At 36.5% G+C, this 21,345-nt stretch overlaps 1 protein-coding gene across 3 annotated transcripts in view; it reads left to right on the top strand.

Annotated features, from left to right (window-relative positions):
* PPP3CA (protein phosphatase 3 catalytic subunit alpha) overlaps positions 1–21,345 on the top strand; it is a 304,967-nt gene that overhangs the window by 246,752 nt on the left and 36,870 nt on the right. For all 3 annotated transcript variants that reach the window (XM_053557267.1, XM_053557180.1, XM_053557100.1), the window contains exons 8-10: positions 487–581; positions 16,445–16,570; positions 19,159–19,233. In XM_053557267.1, the coding sequence (XP_053413242.1) occupies positions 487–581; positions 16,445–16,570; positions 19,159–19,233 (296 nt within the window). The remainder of the gene's footprint in view (positions 1–486; positions 582–16,444; positions 16,571–19,158; positions 19,234–21,345) is intronic.

Below are 21,345 nucleotides of genomic sequence, written 5' to 3'. Positions count from 1 at the left end.
TAGTCTAGCCCAAATACTTACATATAACCTTTACATAATTATTGTAGATTTATAGATTAATTGACCTGGTTATTACTAGCAAGTCCTTATGTATTGCTCTGTACATTTGGTGTTTTATATCAAAAATATTGGCAGTCTTCTAAGAAATATGGTGCCCCAAAAGTATCTGTGAAACTTAACCTTTGCCCTCTTTGTTGAACTCATGGATATGAAGTATGGTTTTTTACACTGAATTCCACTCTCCCCTGAGGTTTTCAAACTTTGTAAATACCTATCTGGAAATTGTACTCTGATTATACTCTTTTAAACCTGAAAAAGATTGATGTCTGTATAGAACAGACTTCAGAGAGAAAATTTTATTTAGTGTTATGTAGCTGAACCTCTTTGAATAATGAAACTTTAACTCATTTTCTATTTCTAAATCTATAATGTTGATTTTTTTTTTCTATACTAGCCTTGTTTTAACTTATATTTATTGTTTTTTAGGTATCGCATGTACAGGAAAAGCCAAACAACAGGCTTCCCTTCTCTAATTACAATTTTTTCGGCACCAAATTACTTAGATGTATACAATAACAAAGGTAATTGTTTTTAAATCCTTCTTGTAGTCTTATATAATATGTATTCTTAAGCTGTTTTATTTTGTTGCAGTCTTAAGTTAATTTTTAACCATTCTTTTCTTCTCTTATTTTTTCAGTTATAGTACGATGCACATTTTGAATTTGTTCTCAGGGATCCAGATTCAGTTGGTCAGCAGCTGGGCTCAGGCGCTGTTATTTTTCAGATGTTTTCTAGGACATTTTAATATGTAGCAGAGTTGACAGCTGCTGCTGTGATAGATGTAGACTTTAAAAGAAATAATAATTGGAAGTAATCCAAAATCATGCTTCTTAAAAAGCATGTGGATTTAAATAATAGGGTGATTGTGCATGGAATGGAGAAAGAAAATAAGAAAAAAAAAGAAAGAAAGAAAGACTAGAAACGGTATAGCTTGAAGTTCAAATTCAAATTGCATTTATTCAGCACCTACCCTGAATCAGCTTCTGTGTCAGACAAGTATGTGTTTATTTCTTTGAAATAGTAATTAAATTTCAAATATTACTAGCTACTTCACCCCCTCTTTGTTTAATATACAGAGAGAGGCCCTGTGGTTCATTACAGTGTTCAAGGTCACTCAGTTAGGAAGTAATGAACTGGGATCAAACCCACTCTTTGGTTCAGTGTGCTGTGTTTTCTTCTGAAACTCAGCACCTGTGTGCCTTAAAAAGATAAAAAAAATCAAGAGAGCATTATATGCTTACTGTGGGAAAAAGAGGGAGACCCAGTGATGTATCGTTACTTTCTTTCATAAAGATGATCTCTTTGTTTAGAAATAATATATAGCTGTCAGAATGGATCATAAATGTGAATAAGCCATTAACTCTAGCAGGTACTGGTCTGGATATTATACATGGGCAGCATGTCTCAGGGTGACTTTCTGAGATTAAGAGAAATGGACACGTGAAGAGAAAAGACAATCAGATGATATGTGTAATGTCACGTATAGCCCAGGAGTGGCAGAAAAAAGGCAGCCTGGTTTCCAAGGCAATGTGAAAACTCCAGGAATTAGGAGTCATGCCCCTGGCTTAGATCAGTTGTGATGGGTGTCTGACTGGCCTAGGCCCGGTGTCCAGGATGCCTGATGTGAGTCTTGGCCACCTTTGTTGCCAAGCAGCTATGGAGTGTCTTCCATCCTTAACAGCTCATTCCCTTGGTTTCCCTCATGTATTCCATCCTCTAATTCCTCCTGCTCAGAGCTGCCCCCCATACCTGCCAGAGCTATCAGGGGTCCTGCTTCAAAATGTGAACCTCAGTGCCACCACCCATCTCATCCTGGCTTGCTTCCTGCCAGACAACTCCCTGGGTCCTAGGGATGGAACATGTGACTCTCAGACTCCTCTCCGCATAGTCCAGAGAGTGGCCTGTGCTGGATGGAGTTGGCTATAACAATGCAACTGTTTCCACCGCCATTCTGAGTGTGGACAGTCCTCCACTTGCCAGGAAGCACGGCTATCAGTGGGTACAGTGCAGGTTCTGTCACAACTGTGGGGTGCAGTGTGGGTAGTGGATACAGTTTCTGGAAGAGAGGTGCTGCCCTCAGTAGTCTGTGTGCAAATAAAACACATTCTCTGCGTGCCACATCTTGTAGGCAGTTGGCAAACTAAGACATTGGGGTGATTTAACAAAAATATAAGACCCAGTCTGATTAATTATAAACTAAGAGAGCCAAACACTAAATATGTTTCACAGGCGGTAATTTTCTAGAATGGTCAGAGAAGCTCTTCATATTAAATATGATGTGGGGCGGTGCCTGTGGCTCAAAGGAGTAGGGCGCCGGCCCCATATACTGGAGGGGGCAGGTTCACACCCGGCCCCAGCCAAAAACTGCAAAAAAAATATGATGTGGATGGGAAAGAATGGTTAACATTTGATTAGAAAGAAGGAAAATGTAAAGTCAAGGTCAGTGAATTTTGTATGAAACTGATGATTGGCTGTGGATTCTCTATCTTACAACAGAAGTCCCCTGAGGTAATGGTAAAGAGCTCAGTAGGTCATACGCGTATCTCACCTTGATCTGATAATTTATCAAAAGTATATAAAATATGAACATATGTTTTTATTATTCTACAGCACTAAATATTTTTCCTATTAAACCTAAGGAAGGAAATACCCCCTCCCCCACACACACACCCGCAAGTCATTTTCTTGCCAGAGACTGATTGCTAAGTGGTACTTACTATGCTTACAGATTTTCTAATCACTAAACACAAATAGCAAAAAAAAAAAAAAGAAATGAATAAAATTGAGATACTATTTCATAAAAACAGATTAAGACTCTTCCCATATTTACAATTTTATTGCTTGATACCAATAGCTATTTTTCACGTAAGATGCATGTTGTTTCTTTTTGTATAGTTCTGACTTAACAAGGTTGAGACTTGTAGTCTGTCATCACTATCTTTGGTATTTTGTATTTCTGTCACTGTGCTCCTTACCCTTTGGGGTAGATCGCAGTCTCTTAAGAAGGGGTTAGAAGCATTTCATCTTGGGAGCCTTTTCATAAAAGAAAAAGATTTAAAAAAAAAAAAAAAAGATAAACTGATAAGAAGAAAGATGTATTCTTCAGTTTGAGCATAATTTCGAAAGACTTTTGTGTAAAATTTCTGAAGCACTTTAAAACTATTTGCTAACAGTGTATACATTATGTGGGAGTGGAAGTCAGTTATTCACTGCTAAAGTGAGAATTACTGTATTTGAATAAAATTAATGTTAACTAGAATTTTTAAAAGCAGTATAATAAAATTGGATTGCAAGTACCTTCCAGACGCAGTCAGTAGAAAAATAGCTCTGAATAATCTGTGATTTGATTCTTAGAAACAGATGATTATAAAGGACTCTGCAATTATAACCTAATAGTTAAAGTATACTTTGATTCTTAAAGCTCTATAGATTATGGCAGCCGTCATACTCTTTGGCAGAATGAAAGAATGAGAAAAAGAGGTTTATTCTGCCTTCTTAAAGCCAACTTAAAACCAATAGTAGTTATAATCAGATTCATTTTTTAATGTCCCATAGTTGTGATTAGTAGTTTACACGTGGGCTGAAGTTATGATAAAACCTTTGTGAGTTGACCACCCAAGGGACAGTAACAAACTGGTGGAAGTGTTCAGAATAAGGAGCTAGACCTACTGATCTGTACTTGTGGTGCCTGTTTGGTCTGTGAAGATCAGGTCAATTTAAGGAGGTGGTCACTTTTGGAGGGTGGGCAGCTATGGAGGCTGTACTCTAATAAGCAACCTTCAGAACCTTTTGTGGACTCGGTGCCCATCCCTTAATGGAGCCCACAAGAACTCATTCAGTTCCCATGCTTTCCAGCCTGTGCTAACGTGCCTTCTTCCCTGTGTTCCTGCTTCTGTTCCCTCCGACAACTACTGGAACAACATGCCGGAGCAAAAAAAAAAAAATGTTGGCTTAAATCACAGCTCTGCCATTAAAGAACTAAAGAACTAACTCATTTAAATTTTTAGGACATGCAATGACATCTCTATAAAATGAGGGGAAAAAAGTTCTTTTGTGAAAAATACATGCAATTGCTTTGAAACAACATGCTGTGCAATAGTCAGATACATCACCGTTGAGTATGCCGTGTCATTACTCAGCGCGTTAGTGCTGGGCTCACAGGAGCAGGCAGAGAGGACCCCTTTTCCTCCACTTCTTACTTAGGACTGTGCTGTGTGGCTCAGCCTCCCAGTAGGACCTCAGTCTCCACTTCTCTCTGGGAGAACCTGAGCTTTAGCCAAATTATTCTGTTCTTTGGCCTGAACAGCTTTTGGCTTTCTATTCTCTACGTCTTTGCCCATGTGCTGCTTTTCATCGAAATGCTCTTCTTGTTCTTCTGCCTTCTGAACAGACTAGACCCACTCCAGTCTGTGTTTCCATGAAGACTTTTGTCATAGATCCCTCTTGGAATGTCTGAAATGCTGGTCATTTTTTTCCTTACACTTAGCATTTCCTATTTTTTTCTAGTTAGATTTTCCATACATTCCTGTCCCTTCTTAATTAGAGTATAATAAGTTTGAAGCTTTTTTATAGACATTGTAAAGCCAGGTTGCACGCCTGGTTCATGGAAGGCAGTCAGTAAATGCATTGATTGAAGTGTTTTGTTTTTTTCCTGAGAATTAATAGCAAGACAGTGCTGAAAAGTACCCTGTCAATATTGACTCACAGATCTTCATCTCACTTTAAATTACTACTATACCCAGTGCTGATACACTTTCCAAATTGGAATTAAACATTTGCAGAGTACTTTGCACATTTGAGTTGTGAGTGTTCTCATGTATATTTGTAGATCTAAAGAAGAAGCCATTTCCTTTTTACTCAAATACACCAAGCAGAAGAAAAACGGCCGTAATGACCACATAGCTTTATTTATTTTTTAATAATTTTCCAGCTACAAAAGCATCTTGAACCTTATCCACTCATCAGTACAGCAGACCTTTATTGATAACTTACTATATACCAAACACCATCCTGGGTGTTGGAGATATAAATTAAGCAAGACAGCCATGGTCTTGCAATATCTGGCAGTATGATAGATACTAAATAAATAATTTTGCCAGTATTTATTTACATATATTTGGAGAATACTACAAAGAAAAGAGTGTAATATGAGATTGAAAATTAGTCTGTGGGGAGAACTCTGAAGGAGTGGCATTTAAGCAAGCTCAGTGAGACGAAAATCTCTCAGGATTGAGAAATACAGTGGAAGGTGTCAGTACTAGCTTCAATAACTCAGTTTGGCCAATAACTGTAATGAACCTCTGGAAAAATGTGTTTTATATCTTAATATAAACACTTCAGTCTGTTTTCACAGTAGAGATACCCTGTGCTTCGAAAGAATCTAATGTAAGTGACAGTAGATTTCTATGTGGGATACCAGCTCTCTGTAGTTCATTTGGGTTGTTGGGTGGGTAGGTGATGGGATAGGTGGATAGATATATGATGTATATACAGAGAAATATAAACATACATGCCAAGGGTTGTATTTCAGTTCCAGGAAATGCTAGTGACAGTAAAATTAAGGACATTTATTAAATAAAATATATTTTAGGTTTCAGAGGAAAAATCTAATGGCAGCCAAACTAATTGAGCAATCAGGACCAGAGATTAAAATGACAGCCCCCCAAAATTCAATTCAATATTAAAGTAATTGAAAGAGAAGTGAAAATTTGAATTTAGAAGATGGACATGAAAGGAGACATGTTTGCTAAAATTCTGTGATGTAAAGGAGACATGTTTGCTAAAATTCTGTGATGTAAAAGTCTATTCTTTTTGATGAGGAAAATATATATATGATATCTTAGACTTATAAACTAAATAAATTGCTGATGAAAAGCATTATCATCTTACAAAAACTTAACCTTTTTGATATCCTCACATATTTTCAAATGAAAAAGTAGTCATGGGCTTCATGAAGATGCCATTTATAAATAGAGAATCTTTGGCTTGAAAGGAAGATACCATTGTAAGGGAGGATTGACTTGCTAATATGCATTGATTGAAGTGTTTTGTTTTTACTCAGAGTAAGCATTTTATTAGTAGTCATGATGTGAACATATAGGGGCAGATGCCACATAGCAGAAGTTACTAACTTACTCTATCTGCACCATGTGGTGTGGCCAGACATGAGAAGCTCATTCCATACAGCACCACAATTTTTTTCCCAGACGATCCAGGAATGTCTTTCACTAACTTATCGATGTCTGATACCCCTCTGTTTCACAAGCCAGATTCAGAACCAATTAGATCAGATCTGTAACCTGGGTGAGAGAGGGAGATGAAAGGTCTCTAAAAGGAGAGTTGAGTCTGTGCCCAATCTTCCCTGAGTAACTTCCCTGCCCCTTCACCGCAGCTTATCACGAAGTCCATTCCCCTACAAAGTTGAACCATATTTTATAGCAAAGGTTCATTTCTGTAGATTCTGAGGCTTGTCCGAATCATGGATGTGCCCTTGAGCTTCATCATCATCATAAATGTTTTTAAAGCATTTTGGTATCCTTACAATGACAGGTATAAATATGATTGTATTCATTACTGATGAAAGGCTGGGGCATGGAGGATTGTGTACTTCCCCTAAGCAAGCTGGTACCAGATTGCCTCATCTTAAACTTAAAGATTCTCTTAACTGGTTTGAGCAACTGTTTGCCCCAGATCACGTATTTCAACGTAGTACTCTGTACTCATGCCAATATTTTGTGATTTGATATTTTCTAACAAATGGTAGGCCGATGAGTGTGTTTTTGTTTTTTAACTAAAGCTAAAAAATAGACACACTCCTCCCCCCCCAAAATAAATCATTACTTCAATTATTTGATAGATTCCTATTCTTCAACTCTCTAAGAATATGATAGCATTATATGTAGGACACGTATACACTAAAATGATAATTTTTTATAATATTAAACGTACAAAACATTTTCGCTGTTGAAAGATGATACATAATGTAAGAGTTTGTGAAGGAACAAAGCAGAATCTATAAACAAAACCTTAGCATTCACTCCTTTTATTATCAATATGAAGTGGTAGAAAAAAGTGTGTGTAAACATTGAAGGCTGAAGAGAAACTGAGGTTCAGAAGTTTTGATTGGTTTTCAGACAGATCACCCCTCTGAGATGGATGAATAAAATCCACTATAGAAATGTTGCAAGGTGAAGTCTTCTGTCTCTGCTTTTACTCTCTAGGATTCTTCAAAATGTGTAATTAATCAAACTGTGATTATAATTGTATTTACTATTGTCATTACCACCATCACCTTGAATGAGATAGCTCAGTATATTTTCTATAAAGTATTAGGATGGTAATTTATGTAGTAAATGTAAATATTTCCTTTCTAGTGTGATAGCACATTATACATAATGCTATGTGTTTTATTCTTCTTTTTTTTAATTTTATTTCATTTTTTAAAATTCTGTAATAAATCATAACTGTGTACACTAGTGCATTTTGGGGTACAGTATGCCAATTTGATATACAATGTGAAATGCTTATATCTAACTGATTAACATAATTATTCTTATAAATAGCATATAATAATAGTAATACAAATAACATTTTTGAGCACTTACTTTGTTCTGGACAGTGTTCAAAGAATTCTGTATATAAATCCATTAAATCTCTCAGCAACTCTATGAATTACCTTATAATCTTGATTTTAGTGATGGAAGACTAGAACGCAGAGGGACTGCGTACTTTGTCCCGGGTTCACACACGTGCTGTCTTCCAGCGCGGGTACGGACAGTCGGCAGACTGACCCTGGATCCTGCAGTTTAATTTCCGCCTGTGCTTTTCTGCCTCAGCTTTATTATGTGAAAAGTTCCTGGGCAGGGTCTGCACTAATCTGCTATTCAACTCATGGCTTCTTTATGGTTAGGTGACTGTTCTTCAATAAAAAAAGAAAAGGTTTTGAAATAAAGAGTCATTTATTTGTTAACGCTTTTAAAATTACACGAGAAGTACATATCCAAATATCTGAATTATTGAAAGAATGAAGTTAAAATACCTTTTACATTTTTCATAAATAAATAAAGAATTTCTCCTTTTAAAATGTATCTGCTAAAGTTATTTATACTTTTGCTTTTGTTTATTGGGCTCTGCTGTGAAAGTGTCATTGCTGCAGGCCATTTTCTAAATAGGTTAGTTTTAGTCCAGTAGTCACTTACACTTAAACATTTAAATAATGAAAGGGAGGATAAAATAGAAAATAACCCATTAAGATTTAATATTTAAAACTTACTCTTCAGTATGTATTTTAATCGAATTAGTCTACATATAACCTATCTTTGCTCTAACAAACAATCTTCTTGATTTCATAAAAATTACTACTCTGTAATTGTAAATTTAGTAAGTTAAATAATTGCGACACTTCAACGAAGTAAAATGCAGTGTGTGAAATCCTTGCTTTTCACAAAGCTTTGCATGTAGAATTACACAGTGTTTCCCTTATGGGGGACCTTGCTGGGGGATGAAGGCAGCGCCTCAGTGCTGAATCCTCCACACAGATACGTGAGCAAGTGCATTTCCACTGCCAGTTGAACAACATCCATCAGGATATATCTCACAGCACTGATTTCCTTTTTCTCTAGTAGATCTGGTGGTTATTTGATACTTAGACTGCACTGAAAACAACTCTAGAAATCTAATTCTGCATAAAGCATCTAATGGAGAAAGAAACAGTTAACAAATCTCCTGTAAATAATATTAAAGATGTGAATAAATGGGTCATCATTGCAATTCATTATCTAGAAATTCTAGACCTGCAAGAGACTCTTCCACTTAACAGTGTCCGAACGTCTGCCATGACCCACAGGAAAACATTGTTCAAGTGTATGAACTTCACTCAGCCCCAAGGATATCTTGGCAATAACAACCTAGAACCATTGCTGAGTTATAGCTCAACGCTTGATAAAAAGTAAGACTTGAAGGTGAAAATGATATAGTTGCATACATATAATACCAGTTTTAAGGTGCTTCCCCCAGAGTGTAGTTACCCTTATTATGCATTTGGAGCTGGACAGTATCACCTGCATTGAGTGAGAGCAAGCATAGGCATAGTGTTTACTGTGTCTGCAATCTCCTCCAGTAGTTGAAAGCTTATGCTAAATCTCTTTTTCTGTTATTAGTCTAGGTTTGCTTAAGCCTCATTTTAGCATTATTATACATGGGCCATTACAAAAGTTTTGAAATACCCCAAAATCCAAAAACATAAAATTCATGCCAATGGACACACATAAAGCCTTCCCAGCAACACCAACAAGCTGAGCAAGTTGAAATTTGCACAGATAAATCAGAAAGGATGCTGTCAACTGTGTTTCTTGGAAGTGAAATAATGAACAGACTGTCTCAAACCTTTCATAGTGACCCGGGCAGCATAGATTAAAACTTTAACACTTAAGTGCCAGTGATTCTTTCTTATTGACCAAAAAATATTTAATAGAAGACATTAAATTACTCTATGTGAAACTGTAATGTTAGAAATTATTCACAGAGTCTGATTGGACATAAGCAACTTGCAAGGATCGGTGTTTAGACCTAAATTCTCTGGATCCCAGTATGTAGATGTCAAACATTGGTGAGAATTATAAAATGGCAAATTATTAAAATTAGATAGTCGTGCCCCCCCGCTTGAAAAATTTGAAACTGACTTACAATACTTTACATTTATTAGATCCCAAATATTTAATCTAATTTGATATAATGTATGTTAATCATGTATATTAATTTATTTGATCATTCTGAAAATTAGAGGACAAGTATTAGTTTTCCTATTTTACAAGTTTGGAAGGTAAAACTCAAATAAGGAGAAATATTTGTCCCAGTTTACATTCAAATGCTTTCTTCAGACTTCTAGTCATAATGTGGTTAGTTGTATTGTTAGTATTTGATGAGTTATATGTTTCGTGTTTCTGAAACTACCCTTTTCCTTTTCACTTTGCCTGCTAGCCAACCTTCTTTCTTCCCCTCTCTCTCCATCTTCTCATTTTCTTTATCCATTTATTTTTGAGACAGAGACAGTGCCGTGGCATCATAGTTCACAGCAACCTCAAGCTCCTGGGCTCAAGTGTTCCTCCTGCCTCCGCTTCCCAAGTAGCTGGGACTACAGGTGCCCACCGCAACGCCCAACTAGTGGTCTCCTTTTTGTTCAGGCTGGTCTGGAACTCCTGAGCTCAGGAGATCCACCCACCTCCACCTTGCAGAGTGCTAGGATTATAGGCGTGAGCCACCACACCTGGCCCTCCTTTCATTGTCTGTGACTATTCCCTTAGGCCTTACCTTCAACCAATAAAGTTGAGCATCAGACACATTCCAGACATGTTACAGTAACACTATAAATGAAGAAAAGAGTTCTGTGCCTTCTTCATCCCTTCTGTAATCTTCCTTCCACTTAACTTTACCCCCAAAATGCTATATTTAAACAATAACCTGGCTCATGATTTCCTAATATTATATTAAGGGAAGCACATATGTGCACACGTGTATATGCACACATAGACAAAATCTTAAGATTGGCTCATACTGTTTCATAGAAATATCTAGTACGGTCTTCTTCCTCATGTAGATAAGAGAATGCCATGCATGTTTAATGTAGGAAACCTGTAATCAAGTTAACAAATGTGGTGTAGGTACCACAAAGGATGCATGTACAAAGTTTAGGAGGTCTACGAAGGTTGAAAGGTATTTCTACGTATTGAGTAACAATGAGGGACGGAGCAAAGGCTAGATGTGGGCATCAAAGGATTATATGTAGTCGAGCACATGTGTGTCCTTGATACAGACGAAGTCATTATCTCAGAGCTTCAAATAGGTTGTGCATACCTGCTGTTTATAGGTAGTACTTAATAAAATATTTCAGATTCCTTGAAGTTTAGTCACTACACGGAACTTACTGAGAATTTGCCTATGAAGGACCCTATGTTAGCTACTGAATCAAAGGATGTAAACTTCAAGTTTCTCAAAGTGAAGAATATCATTATGCTCAAATTACCTAAAAATTGCAGACTTGGAATTCATCTTCATACATGACTTGAAATGTCCTTTGTGCCTAAGCTCATTAGTTACAAAGTAAAAGTGAGTTACTAGTCTAATCCTTGCTCACAAATACAGAAACCATTATGAATTAGTAAATTTCCCTTTACCTCAGTGATTAATATAATAATAATAATGGAATGTTTTTTTAAAACAAGATCCATCAAGCAAGAATAGGACATTGGGGAAAAAAGGAGACAGGAGTTAGAGGTTCGATTTAGATGTGGAAGAATTGTAGAGACTGTATTCACGCATGCTGTAATACACAGAGCAGGAAAGTATATATGTGGATGTACATATGTATCTTCACAAATTTTAAATGAAAATTATACTCAAAAAAGTAATCATTATGAGAAAATAGAGATTTTTTTTAAAATGCATAGTCTCTCTCTCAGAATCAAAAGCCCCTTTTGTAAAGCATACCAATGTATAAGGCTAAAATACGAGTGCTGCAGAGTGCCTTGGTCCTACATCAAGAATTTTATATGCCAAGCTGTTACATCTCCTTCCATGATGGTCTGACTTGGCCAAATGAACACACTGATGCTAGTTTTTCTGCTAGGGCATCTGCAGATGGAAGGATCGGAATGAAAAAACATTCTGGGTCTATTATGCAATTTTTTTTTTTTTGCCTTTTCTGGGTGGATTCTAATGATTCTGGAATGTTCCCATTTGGTTCCCCCTCATCTTTGTTTCTTTTCTATCCTTCTTTCTCATCTTTTGAAGATGGAAATAGATGGTCAATTAGAGATGAGATGAAAGATGAACAGTGAGCAAAGGAATAAAATTCAAGCCATTTTCAGTTTTTTTGACCACCTTTCTTCTCTCATATCTTAAAACAAGACTAGTAGTGTCCAGAGTTCCTGAGGTGTATTGGAAGCATTATAGTTCTAATGTTTTATAGCTCTAATAAAAGCTAAAGGTTTTTCAGAAAGAGAACTTTGTATTCTCCTTGAAATCCATCTGGTATGTGCTAAGCCCATCCATAGTTTGGTAAACTAGTCAATTCCTCTTGTTAGCAATATTTTGAGAGTTTTTCTTAAATTAGAAGATCCCATTTGACTTTTTGTTGTTGTTGTTGAGACAGAGTCTCACTTTGTCATCCTTAGTAGAGTGCCATGGTGTCATAGCTCACAGCAGCCTCAAGCTCTTGGGCTCAAACGATTCTCTTGCCTCATTCTCTCTAGTAGCTGGGACTATAGATGCCCTCCACCAAGCCCCGCTATTTTTTTGTTTGTTTAGCAGGCCTGGGCCAAGTTCGAATCTACCCACCCTGGAGCATGTGGCTAGGGTCCTAACCACTGTGCTACAGACACCCAGCACTTTTTTTTTTTTTCTTTTTTAGATAGGATCTCACTCTCACCCAAGGCTAGAGTGCAATGACCTCATCATAGCTCACTGAAACCTCAAACTATTGAACTAAAGTAATCTTTCTGACTCAGCTTCCTGCATAGCTGGAACTACAGGTGCATACCATGGCACCTCGGTCATTTTTAAAAATGTTTTTGTAGATTTATAGCGATGGGGTCTTGCTGTGTTACTCAGACTGACTGGTCTCACATTCTTGGCATCAAGTGATCCTTGCATTTTGGCCTCCCAAAGTACTAGGATTACAGGTGTAAAGCTACCATACCTGTCCCTGATTTTTGTACCCATTCATTTCTTTGTCGCCAACTTCCCTGGGTGATAGTTTGTACAAGAGATACTGAGAAATGTTATCAAGTTCTTATGAAATACTATTTTTTGTTTCAACTTAATATTAACTTTAAAGTAAGAAAGTAGGCCAGATGTGGTAGCTTACCTAGCACTCAAGGAGTCTGAAGCAGGAGGATCACTGGAGGTCAGAAGTTCAAGAACAGCCTGAGCAAGAGCAAGACCCTATCTTAACTAAAAATGTAAAAAATCAGCTTGTGTGCTAACTTGCAATTTAAAGTTCCAGCTGTTGAGGAGGCTGAGGCAGGAGAATCACTTGAGCTTAGCAGTTTGAGGTCATTGTGAGCTATGATGACATTGCTGTACTCTAGCCAGCCAAGGCAGTAGAGTGAGAATCTGTCTCAAAAATAAATTTAAAAAAAGTAAGATAGACCCCCTTATTTTGCAAAGTTAGATATGGTCTGGCAATTTAGCGCATGGTTTGGTACACAGAGCGGTGGAGGGAGGTATGCATTCTATCCTGGGCTTCACTATATACATGTGGGCCTAATTGTGTTATTAGAAATAAAAGAGGTCAGGTGCTTCTTCCTCATTAACTCCATAGGAGTAGGCCCTTAATGACTAATTCTACTTCCTCTCCAGTGTACTTTTAAAGATTCTACAGATCCCATAGAAATAATTGCTCCTGTAACTTACAAGACTCTAGTTCTGATATCAGAAAATGAACTAGCAGTCAGGTTTCCACACTCATGGTATGTGTATTCTTTCATGATGCCAAATTTTCTTCCAGCTCTTGTTCATACCTGCAGGTGCAGCAGAAGAGCATTTATTTCTGTGTTGTCTGGTCTGCTCTGATTGATAGTTAGTAACATAAGGCCCATATATGTGTCACGGTTTCTCCCCAGAACCCTGTTACAGTTGTGAAGGGACTTGAGGTCATGTGGAATTGCCAGGGGAATAAAGGAGTTCCGCGATGGTAGACTTTTGTTCTTTTTCTCTCTCTGTTTTCTCAAAGTCTCAGGAGGTGGTCTTGAGTGATTCTTGAAATACGACCATTTATATTATTTATATTGCACTGGAGATAAACCGTCTTTCAAGTACTTCAGAGAAGAACAGTCTGTTAGGGCCCCCGTTGGGCTTTGTAATCCCAGTGGCAGTCGGAGGCAGGTGGCGGTGGCAGGGGCAGAGAACCTGGGAGGTAGAACATGAAACGCGTTCGCTGTGACTTTCATGACTGCAGATATTTGAGGCTGTTTTAGTTTATTTTCTCCTATGTGTTTTCATAATACATATTTATCATACAAAAATATCGAAACCAATGAGTAACTTACTAATATAAGGTTATTCTAAAAGTATTTTTGCATAAAGATATTATGTTGCTGAAGAAAAAAGAATACATATTAGTATATTTGCATTTTTAAGTGAAAAATATTCTTTTTTTAATCTAGAGAAAAAAATTAAATATTTATTAATAGCCTGTAGAATTAAAGAGAATGTTAATCAATCATTGCAGTAATGATGTTTTTTTTTTAGTAGTTTGTTAACATCAGTCAAATCAAAAAAGAGATAAATTATCTAAATAAATCCAAAGTTAGGTAAAGTAACCGACACCTATCTTAGAGACATTAAGTGATCTTGGGTGTTGTGAATAATTAGAGTCCATCTAGCAGTCAAGGCCTTCCAGTCCAATGCTCATTTTTTGAAAAGACTAACCATGGAAAGAGAAAGAATCTGTGTCCCGAACATGGTAGACTTTGAATGATTTATGCTGTTTGAGTGAGCATATTGTACATCCTGGTGTACGAGAGAGACAAGAGACTTCAGACTGACGCCCAAACTGAGTTTTGCTACTTCCTAAGTCTGACAGTGGGCAAATAACTTAACCTCTTTGTTTGCTTATTTTCAAAATGTAAATGAAAAGAACCACTATTGAGGAATATTATAAAGATTTGTGATCATGTGTATAAAGAACTAATCATAGAACCTGGGATATATCAGATAGTAAATTTAGCTACTATTAAATTTCTTGGCTAGATAGATAAACTAAAATAAAACCTGAAAACAGTATTTATCAGTAGGCCCTCAAAGAAACTGTGTTGGACCAAGGTCAAAGGAATAAGTGCTTTTATCTCACTAGCCCTAAAACAACTAATTCTTTATTTATTAAACAAGGCTTACCTCACTTTTGAATTTGCATTGTGTTTTACTTAAATTCTTATTTTGGCAAATGCTAAAACCCCTTTAATTATGAATTCCATGTTCAAAGTTAAATTAGTATAACAGCTAGAACTAGAATTCATACATTAATAATTTATGAGAGACAGCAGGGAATGGTGGAAAGGGAATGAATTTGTTGTCAGGAAAAGCTGAGTTTAAATGTGAGTGAGATCTGCCAGTTTTGAGATGCATTGATCTTGAGCAAGTTTTTTTCATTTCTCAACCACAATTCTTTGTCTGTAATATAAAGGCAGTCTCCTGCTTCTCAGACTTGTTGTGAGGATTATTATATAAAGAGAAGTATACTTGTTCTGTATTTTTCCAGAAAGCAAAATGAAAATCAGAGAATGGGAAAGAAGGTTTAAGCTGAGAATTTCTTGCAACCTAAAACTAACTGTCCGTAGAATAGACTGCCCCTATTAAGACAGGTGACTTTTTCTTTACTGAAAGAACTCGGGAGACATACTAGCCCTATCAAGAAGGATGACTATGGAATGAATTTCTAAATTTGATTAGAAGTGAGACTAGCAACGCTCTTATGATCTCTCCAACTGTAACATCCTATGTCACATCCTATGCCCACATACACACTATATTGGGTGCTTCAAGCCGCTGAGGCCCACAGACTTTAGAAGTCAAGGGTAAAGCCAGACAGCAGCATACTATTTTATGTGTGATTCAGTCCAAATATTTTATTTTATGAAGTCAAGAAAGCAATATAATTTAAACTAATTTGTACAGCAGTTGTGAGTTCCATTGGAAAAAAAGGTGTCCTTTAAAAAATATACATAAATAAATTCAATTCAAACATTTGAAGAAATTATTAAAATAACTTAGCTGAGGCTCAGCACTGATAGCTCAGCAGCTAGGACACTGGCCACATACACCAGGGCTGGCGGGTTCGAACCCGGCCCGGGCCTGCCAAACAACAATGACAACTACAATAAAAAAAATAGCCAGGCGTGGTGGCAGGCACCTGTAGTCCCAGCTACTTGGGAGGCTGAGGCAAGAGAATCGCTTAAGCCCAAGAGTTGGAAGTTGCTGTGAGCTGTGACCCCACGGCACTCTACCGAGGGCAACACAGTAAGACTCTGTATCTAAATAAATAAATAAATAAAATAACTTAGCTGAGCCACCTTTACTAGTGTCATGGTATATTAAATTAGAATGCTAGAAGTGATCTGATGCCTGACAGATTTTCAACTTTGATGTAAATATTTGCCACATTGCAATGCCATATTACATTTAATATTCATATATTGTACAGTTACATATTACCCTAGTGATGTTTAAGTCCATGAGTAGTGTAAGCATTCAGAGCTGATTAAGCTATTAGCCTGGATGTTTGGAAACTTAAGTCAAAATAGTTGAATTTTCTTGATCAATTAAAGCCACGTGTAGAAACAAAAATAATGTGCTTTGAGTCTAACATCCTTGTTTTTGTTGCTTTTAGCTGCAGTATTGAAGTATGAGAACAACGTTATGAATATCAGGCAATTCAACTGTTCTCCTCATCCGTACTGGCTTCCAAATTTCATGGATGTTTTCACTTGGTCCCTGCCATTTGTTGGGGAAAAAGGTGTGTTGTTAAATCCGGGGTATTCTAAATCAAACGTTATAGAAGGAAGGAGAGGGATGTGTTCTATACATATTTTATCATGAATATGTTTGAGGTTGCTGTGAGCTGTGACGTCACGGCACTCAGAAACACTTTGACCTAACCAATAAAATACATACTTTACACCAAGAGAGAGGTGATATGAAAGTGTGTCACTATGTATCCTATTAACGGGTACAATGAGCAAATTAAGAAGAAACAAAAGAAATGAATATGTAGAAGAATTTACACAGTCTCATTAGAGTAATATAATGTTTTTAACAGAAATGTAACTTCATCTAGTTTCAAGCAATAATGTCTACCTTTTCTTCTTACATCTTTATTCTGTAATTCCAAAATACTATTTCATTTTCCCAAACACCTGTCAAATTAGGTTAGGATAACCATGCTTTCCTTACATTTCTGATGTTAATGATAATCATCACACTATGGTGCTTAATGGCTGCGCTACCTTGAAGGATAACATACATAACAACTAAGAAATCGGTGTATTAAAAATAATAATGGGCGTGATTTTTGTATATGGCAAGAGATAAGGGTCTCATTTAATTCTTCTGTATATGGCTATCCAGTTTTCACAACACTTGCATATTACATTGTCTAGAGCAGTGAGGCAAATTTACATTTAAAAAGTTATCTATTGGCTCAGCGCCCATAGCACAGTGGTTACCGTGCTAGCCACATACTCCGAGGCAGGCGGGTTCAAACCCAGCCCGGGCCAGCTAAGCAACAATGACAACTGCAACAGAAAAATAGCTGGGCATTCTGGTGGGTGCCTGTGGTCCCAGCTTCTTGGGAGGCTGATGCAAGAGAATCGCTTAAGCCCAAGAGTTTGAGGTTGCTGTGAGCTGTGACGGCACAGCACTCTACCAAGGGTGACATGGTCTCAAAAATAAATAAATAAATAAATAAATAATAAATAAAAAGTTGTCTATTAACTTGCCCCAGTTTTTTAGAACTAAAATTTTCTTTCCTCCCTTCCCTTCACTCCTTTTTCTTCCGCCCCTCCCCTCCATCTGTCCCTCTTCCTTCCTGCCTGCCTTCCTTTCTTCCTTCCTTCCCCACTTTGTTGTGTTTTCATGTTTTGACCTAAATCTCAATAAAAATTTTGACCAAAGGCCTGCCCCCACTTTTGGCTGAGGAGGCCTAACAGTGACGAGATGGCCTCACTCCTTACGCATCTTCTCACACATACATGTGAAGGGGAATGAGCATTGTACTAAAAAGCGTTTGTACATATTTCAGAAAAATCATGCCCTATGGAGATGTTCGGGGCAAAGGTACATATTTTTCTGAAACCCCGCAATATTTGTTTTTCTTCTCTATAATACCTAAAATAAAGAGTCAAGTTAAGAATTGTCAGTGAAGAAGTCTTCCCTTTTGATACTAAAATAAGTCAGAAGAAATTTTAACATCTCTGCTAATGGTCCCAGGGCACTGGACTCCGCTACTTTCCTGCACTGATCACTTGACAGCACCTGGTAGCATCATCGCTTGGCTTCTCTGGAGACTGAGGCAGGATGAATCCTGACAAGCTCTGGGCACCCTCTGAACACTTTTTAGTTGGATTGCTTCCATTAATCAAATTTTGGATACTTATGAGAAATACAAACTGAAACTCTGCTTCAGTGTTGGCTCTACTGAAGTTTTATCTTTCTCATATATTTAATTCTAAAAGAACATTTCAAAAAATATCACATTACTTTAAAAGGAGAGATTGAAGAAGCAGTAGATAAGCTTCTCTTAACGTACATGATAAAACCTAACCTAATTTTTTTAAATATTAAACACAAATACCGTGTACTGTAGTGTAAAAGTAATACACTACTGATTTCCTGTGTACACCATTTTTATATAATACTGTTATAGCCTAGTAACTAAACTTCTGCTTAAAGTGTACCTACGCTTTATTTTTAAAGCATTTTGAAAATCAAATGTAATGATATTTCTATCACATTTTTTAAAATTAGTATTCTCAAAAAACTTAAAATATATTGGGTTATCTATCAACAGTTTTTAATAAACACATAACCACATGCCTATCGCTGTGCTGGGTTCTCTGGGGAACTGAAAAATAAACCCATCATTCTTAGTCCCTACAGACCTGAATTTTGTAATCTGATCTAGATCAAGCAGCACGAATGTGCAAAGAAATAAAAATTCAAAACAACCATTTCTCTGTATAGATTTATAGTGTATTCACATTTAGTTATTTGACCTGTTTATTGTCTCTTGGCTGGTGGCTAGTAAATGTTACCAGTAGATTCAGTTATTTGACCTGTTTGTTGGCTGGTGGCTAGTAAATGTTACCAGTAAGATTTCATAGGCATTAACTAATAGTTTTACAAAGTCTGCATAGAATCACAAAGAAGCCTGTTGTCTTTTATGACCTAGATTTCATAGAAACCACTTTGTTGGAGACTTTATATACAAACTAAGTAAGAAACATTCTTGCTAAACTTGTATATTACATAATGCCAGAATAATAATTTCTCTAAGAGAAAAACTCAATTTCTCTTTTTCTCTTGCTTTTTGCTTTTTCTGTTTAGTGACTGAGATGCTGGTAAATGTCCTCAACATCTGCTCAGATGATGAACTAGGGTCCGAAGAAGATGGATTTGATGGTAAGAGGCTCGAACCTTTGTGCTAAGGCGATCTGCCAGGTAACTACTTGGCGTATCAGTGCTCACCCTAAGTATAAATTTCTAAGGTTTGGATTATGTTTAAATTATACTGGTAAGAATGAAAGATATAATTTAATTTTCTATTTTGTATAAAAAGCATGAGAAACAAACACCATAAGAGAATTTTTCCATTATTTTGAAAACATTTTCAAAGTAGTGAACAGGTTTAATAACCATCTTCAGTAGCTCACATTGCTATGTGACATTTTTTGGCTACTTGGTAAAAATGACACATTTTATTTTCTAGCAAATGTTGCCGTTGGGCAACTTTTAAAGGTGTTTTTTAATGGCCATGTTCCTATTAGATATTCGAATCTTGATGTTTATAATAAAAGAAGGCATTTACATACTGATATATTGGTATTTATGTCAATGTCAATATTTTTTTTCTTATCTGTAGTAAGAGGTAATGGATGAGCTATGAGGGGTTTTGTTGTTTTTTTAAAATACAATTTGGGATCCAACAACCCCTAGAGATAATGCTTTTTCTGCAAGAGGCACAGATATATAAGGTTAACAATGGAGGGAAAAATTACTCTGGGACTTACAAAAGCAGCCCAGAATGAATGGAAATATACAGAAATGTACTTAGAGAAGGGAAGCATGAGAGCAAACTTTATTTTCATAAACATTGAATAGGTACAGTTGATTCTCCATGTCTGTGGATTCGGCATCTGTGGAGTCAAAGAACCTTGGCTAGAAAATATTTAGAAAAAAATATCACATCTGTACTCAACATATATAGACTTTTTTTTTCTTGTCATTATTCACTAAAGCATATGGTATAAAAAATACTTACGTAGCATTTACGTTGTATTAGACATTGTAACTAATGTAGAGATGATGTAAAGAATACCCAGAGGTGGGCTTGGCGCCTATGGCTCAAGCGGCTAAGGCGCCAGACACATACACATGAGTTGGCGAGTTGGAATCCAGCCCCGGCCCGCCAAACAACAATGACGGCTGCAACCAAAGAATACCCAGAGGTCCTAGAACCAAGGGATACCAAGGGACAACTGTACCAACTCTGTGTAGGGCATTCAGGAGTCCCACAAGAGTCATTAAAGACCTGTTCCTTGACGAACTTGGAGTCTGGTTAGAGAGACTTATAGGTAAACAGATGATATCAGTAAAATATCACAAATCGTAAAATAAAGGATGAAGGTATCAGGGGAAACTGGATATTGTGGTGAGATCAAATGTATATTTTTACATTTGCAAACCACACCAAGGTAAAATGAGAAAAGAAGGTGTCTCTGTGGAAGCTGGTGTCTGAATGGCATTTTTTAAAGGTTTACTTGGGCTTAATATGGGTCACAGCTATTAATGCTTCTGGCAAAAGTAAAAGAAACTGTCTGTACACTCATGTAAATAGGGTATACACTCAGGTAAATTTGTAGCACTAAAGTTATTTCTAATGCTTCATAGTTTTCTACTTCCTATTGCTTCAGTTGTCTTTATTATTTGTCTTCATATAGACAGTCCCTGAGTCATGAACAAGATAGGTTCTATAGGTTCGTTCTAAAGTTGACTTTAGATATAAGTCGGAACAGATACATTTGCCTATTACTGTAATAGCCTCCACTCGTAAGCGTGCGTTGCACATAAGTTGAATATTTATAGCTCAGAGACAGCCTGTATATTATTTTTGAGTCAAACACCACATTACCAGGGCGTGTATAATGTAGGGAAGGAGGGAAAAACGGAAATACTAAAAAAAAAAAGAAGAAGAAAAAGAAAGAAAAAGTCCAGAACTTTTAATAGGTTAATGGGTTAAAATTAATTTAAGAATAGTTATAAGAATTTAATTAAGCAAGTATATTGATATATTTAGAAATATGCAGATTAGTGGACATTTTGTGTTTTATCTAAATTCTAGTTGTTTCCTGTGTTATAGCCACATATCGTTGCTGTTAATGTTTGCACAGATATTATCATTTAAAAGATAATATTTTCATAATAGTGACTTTTTCTGTAAAAGAATACTAACCAAATGTAGTTTAAATCCTAAAAGTCAAGAAATGTTTTGTAATAGTTGCTTCCACTGTATTT

The sequence above is a fragment of the Nycticebus coucang genome, chromosome 1 (assembly GCF_027406575.1).
Source record: "Nycticebus coucang isolate mNycCou1 chromosome 1, mNycCou1.pri, whole genome shotgun sequence".
Classification (NCBI taxonomy): domain Eukaryota; kingdom Metazoa; phylum Chordata; class Mammalia; order Primates; family Lorisidae; genus Nycticebus; species Nycticebus coucang.
Note: the sequence above shows the minus strand (reverse complement) of the source record. Positions and strands in the feature narration are given on the sequence as shown.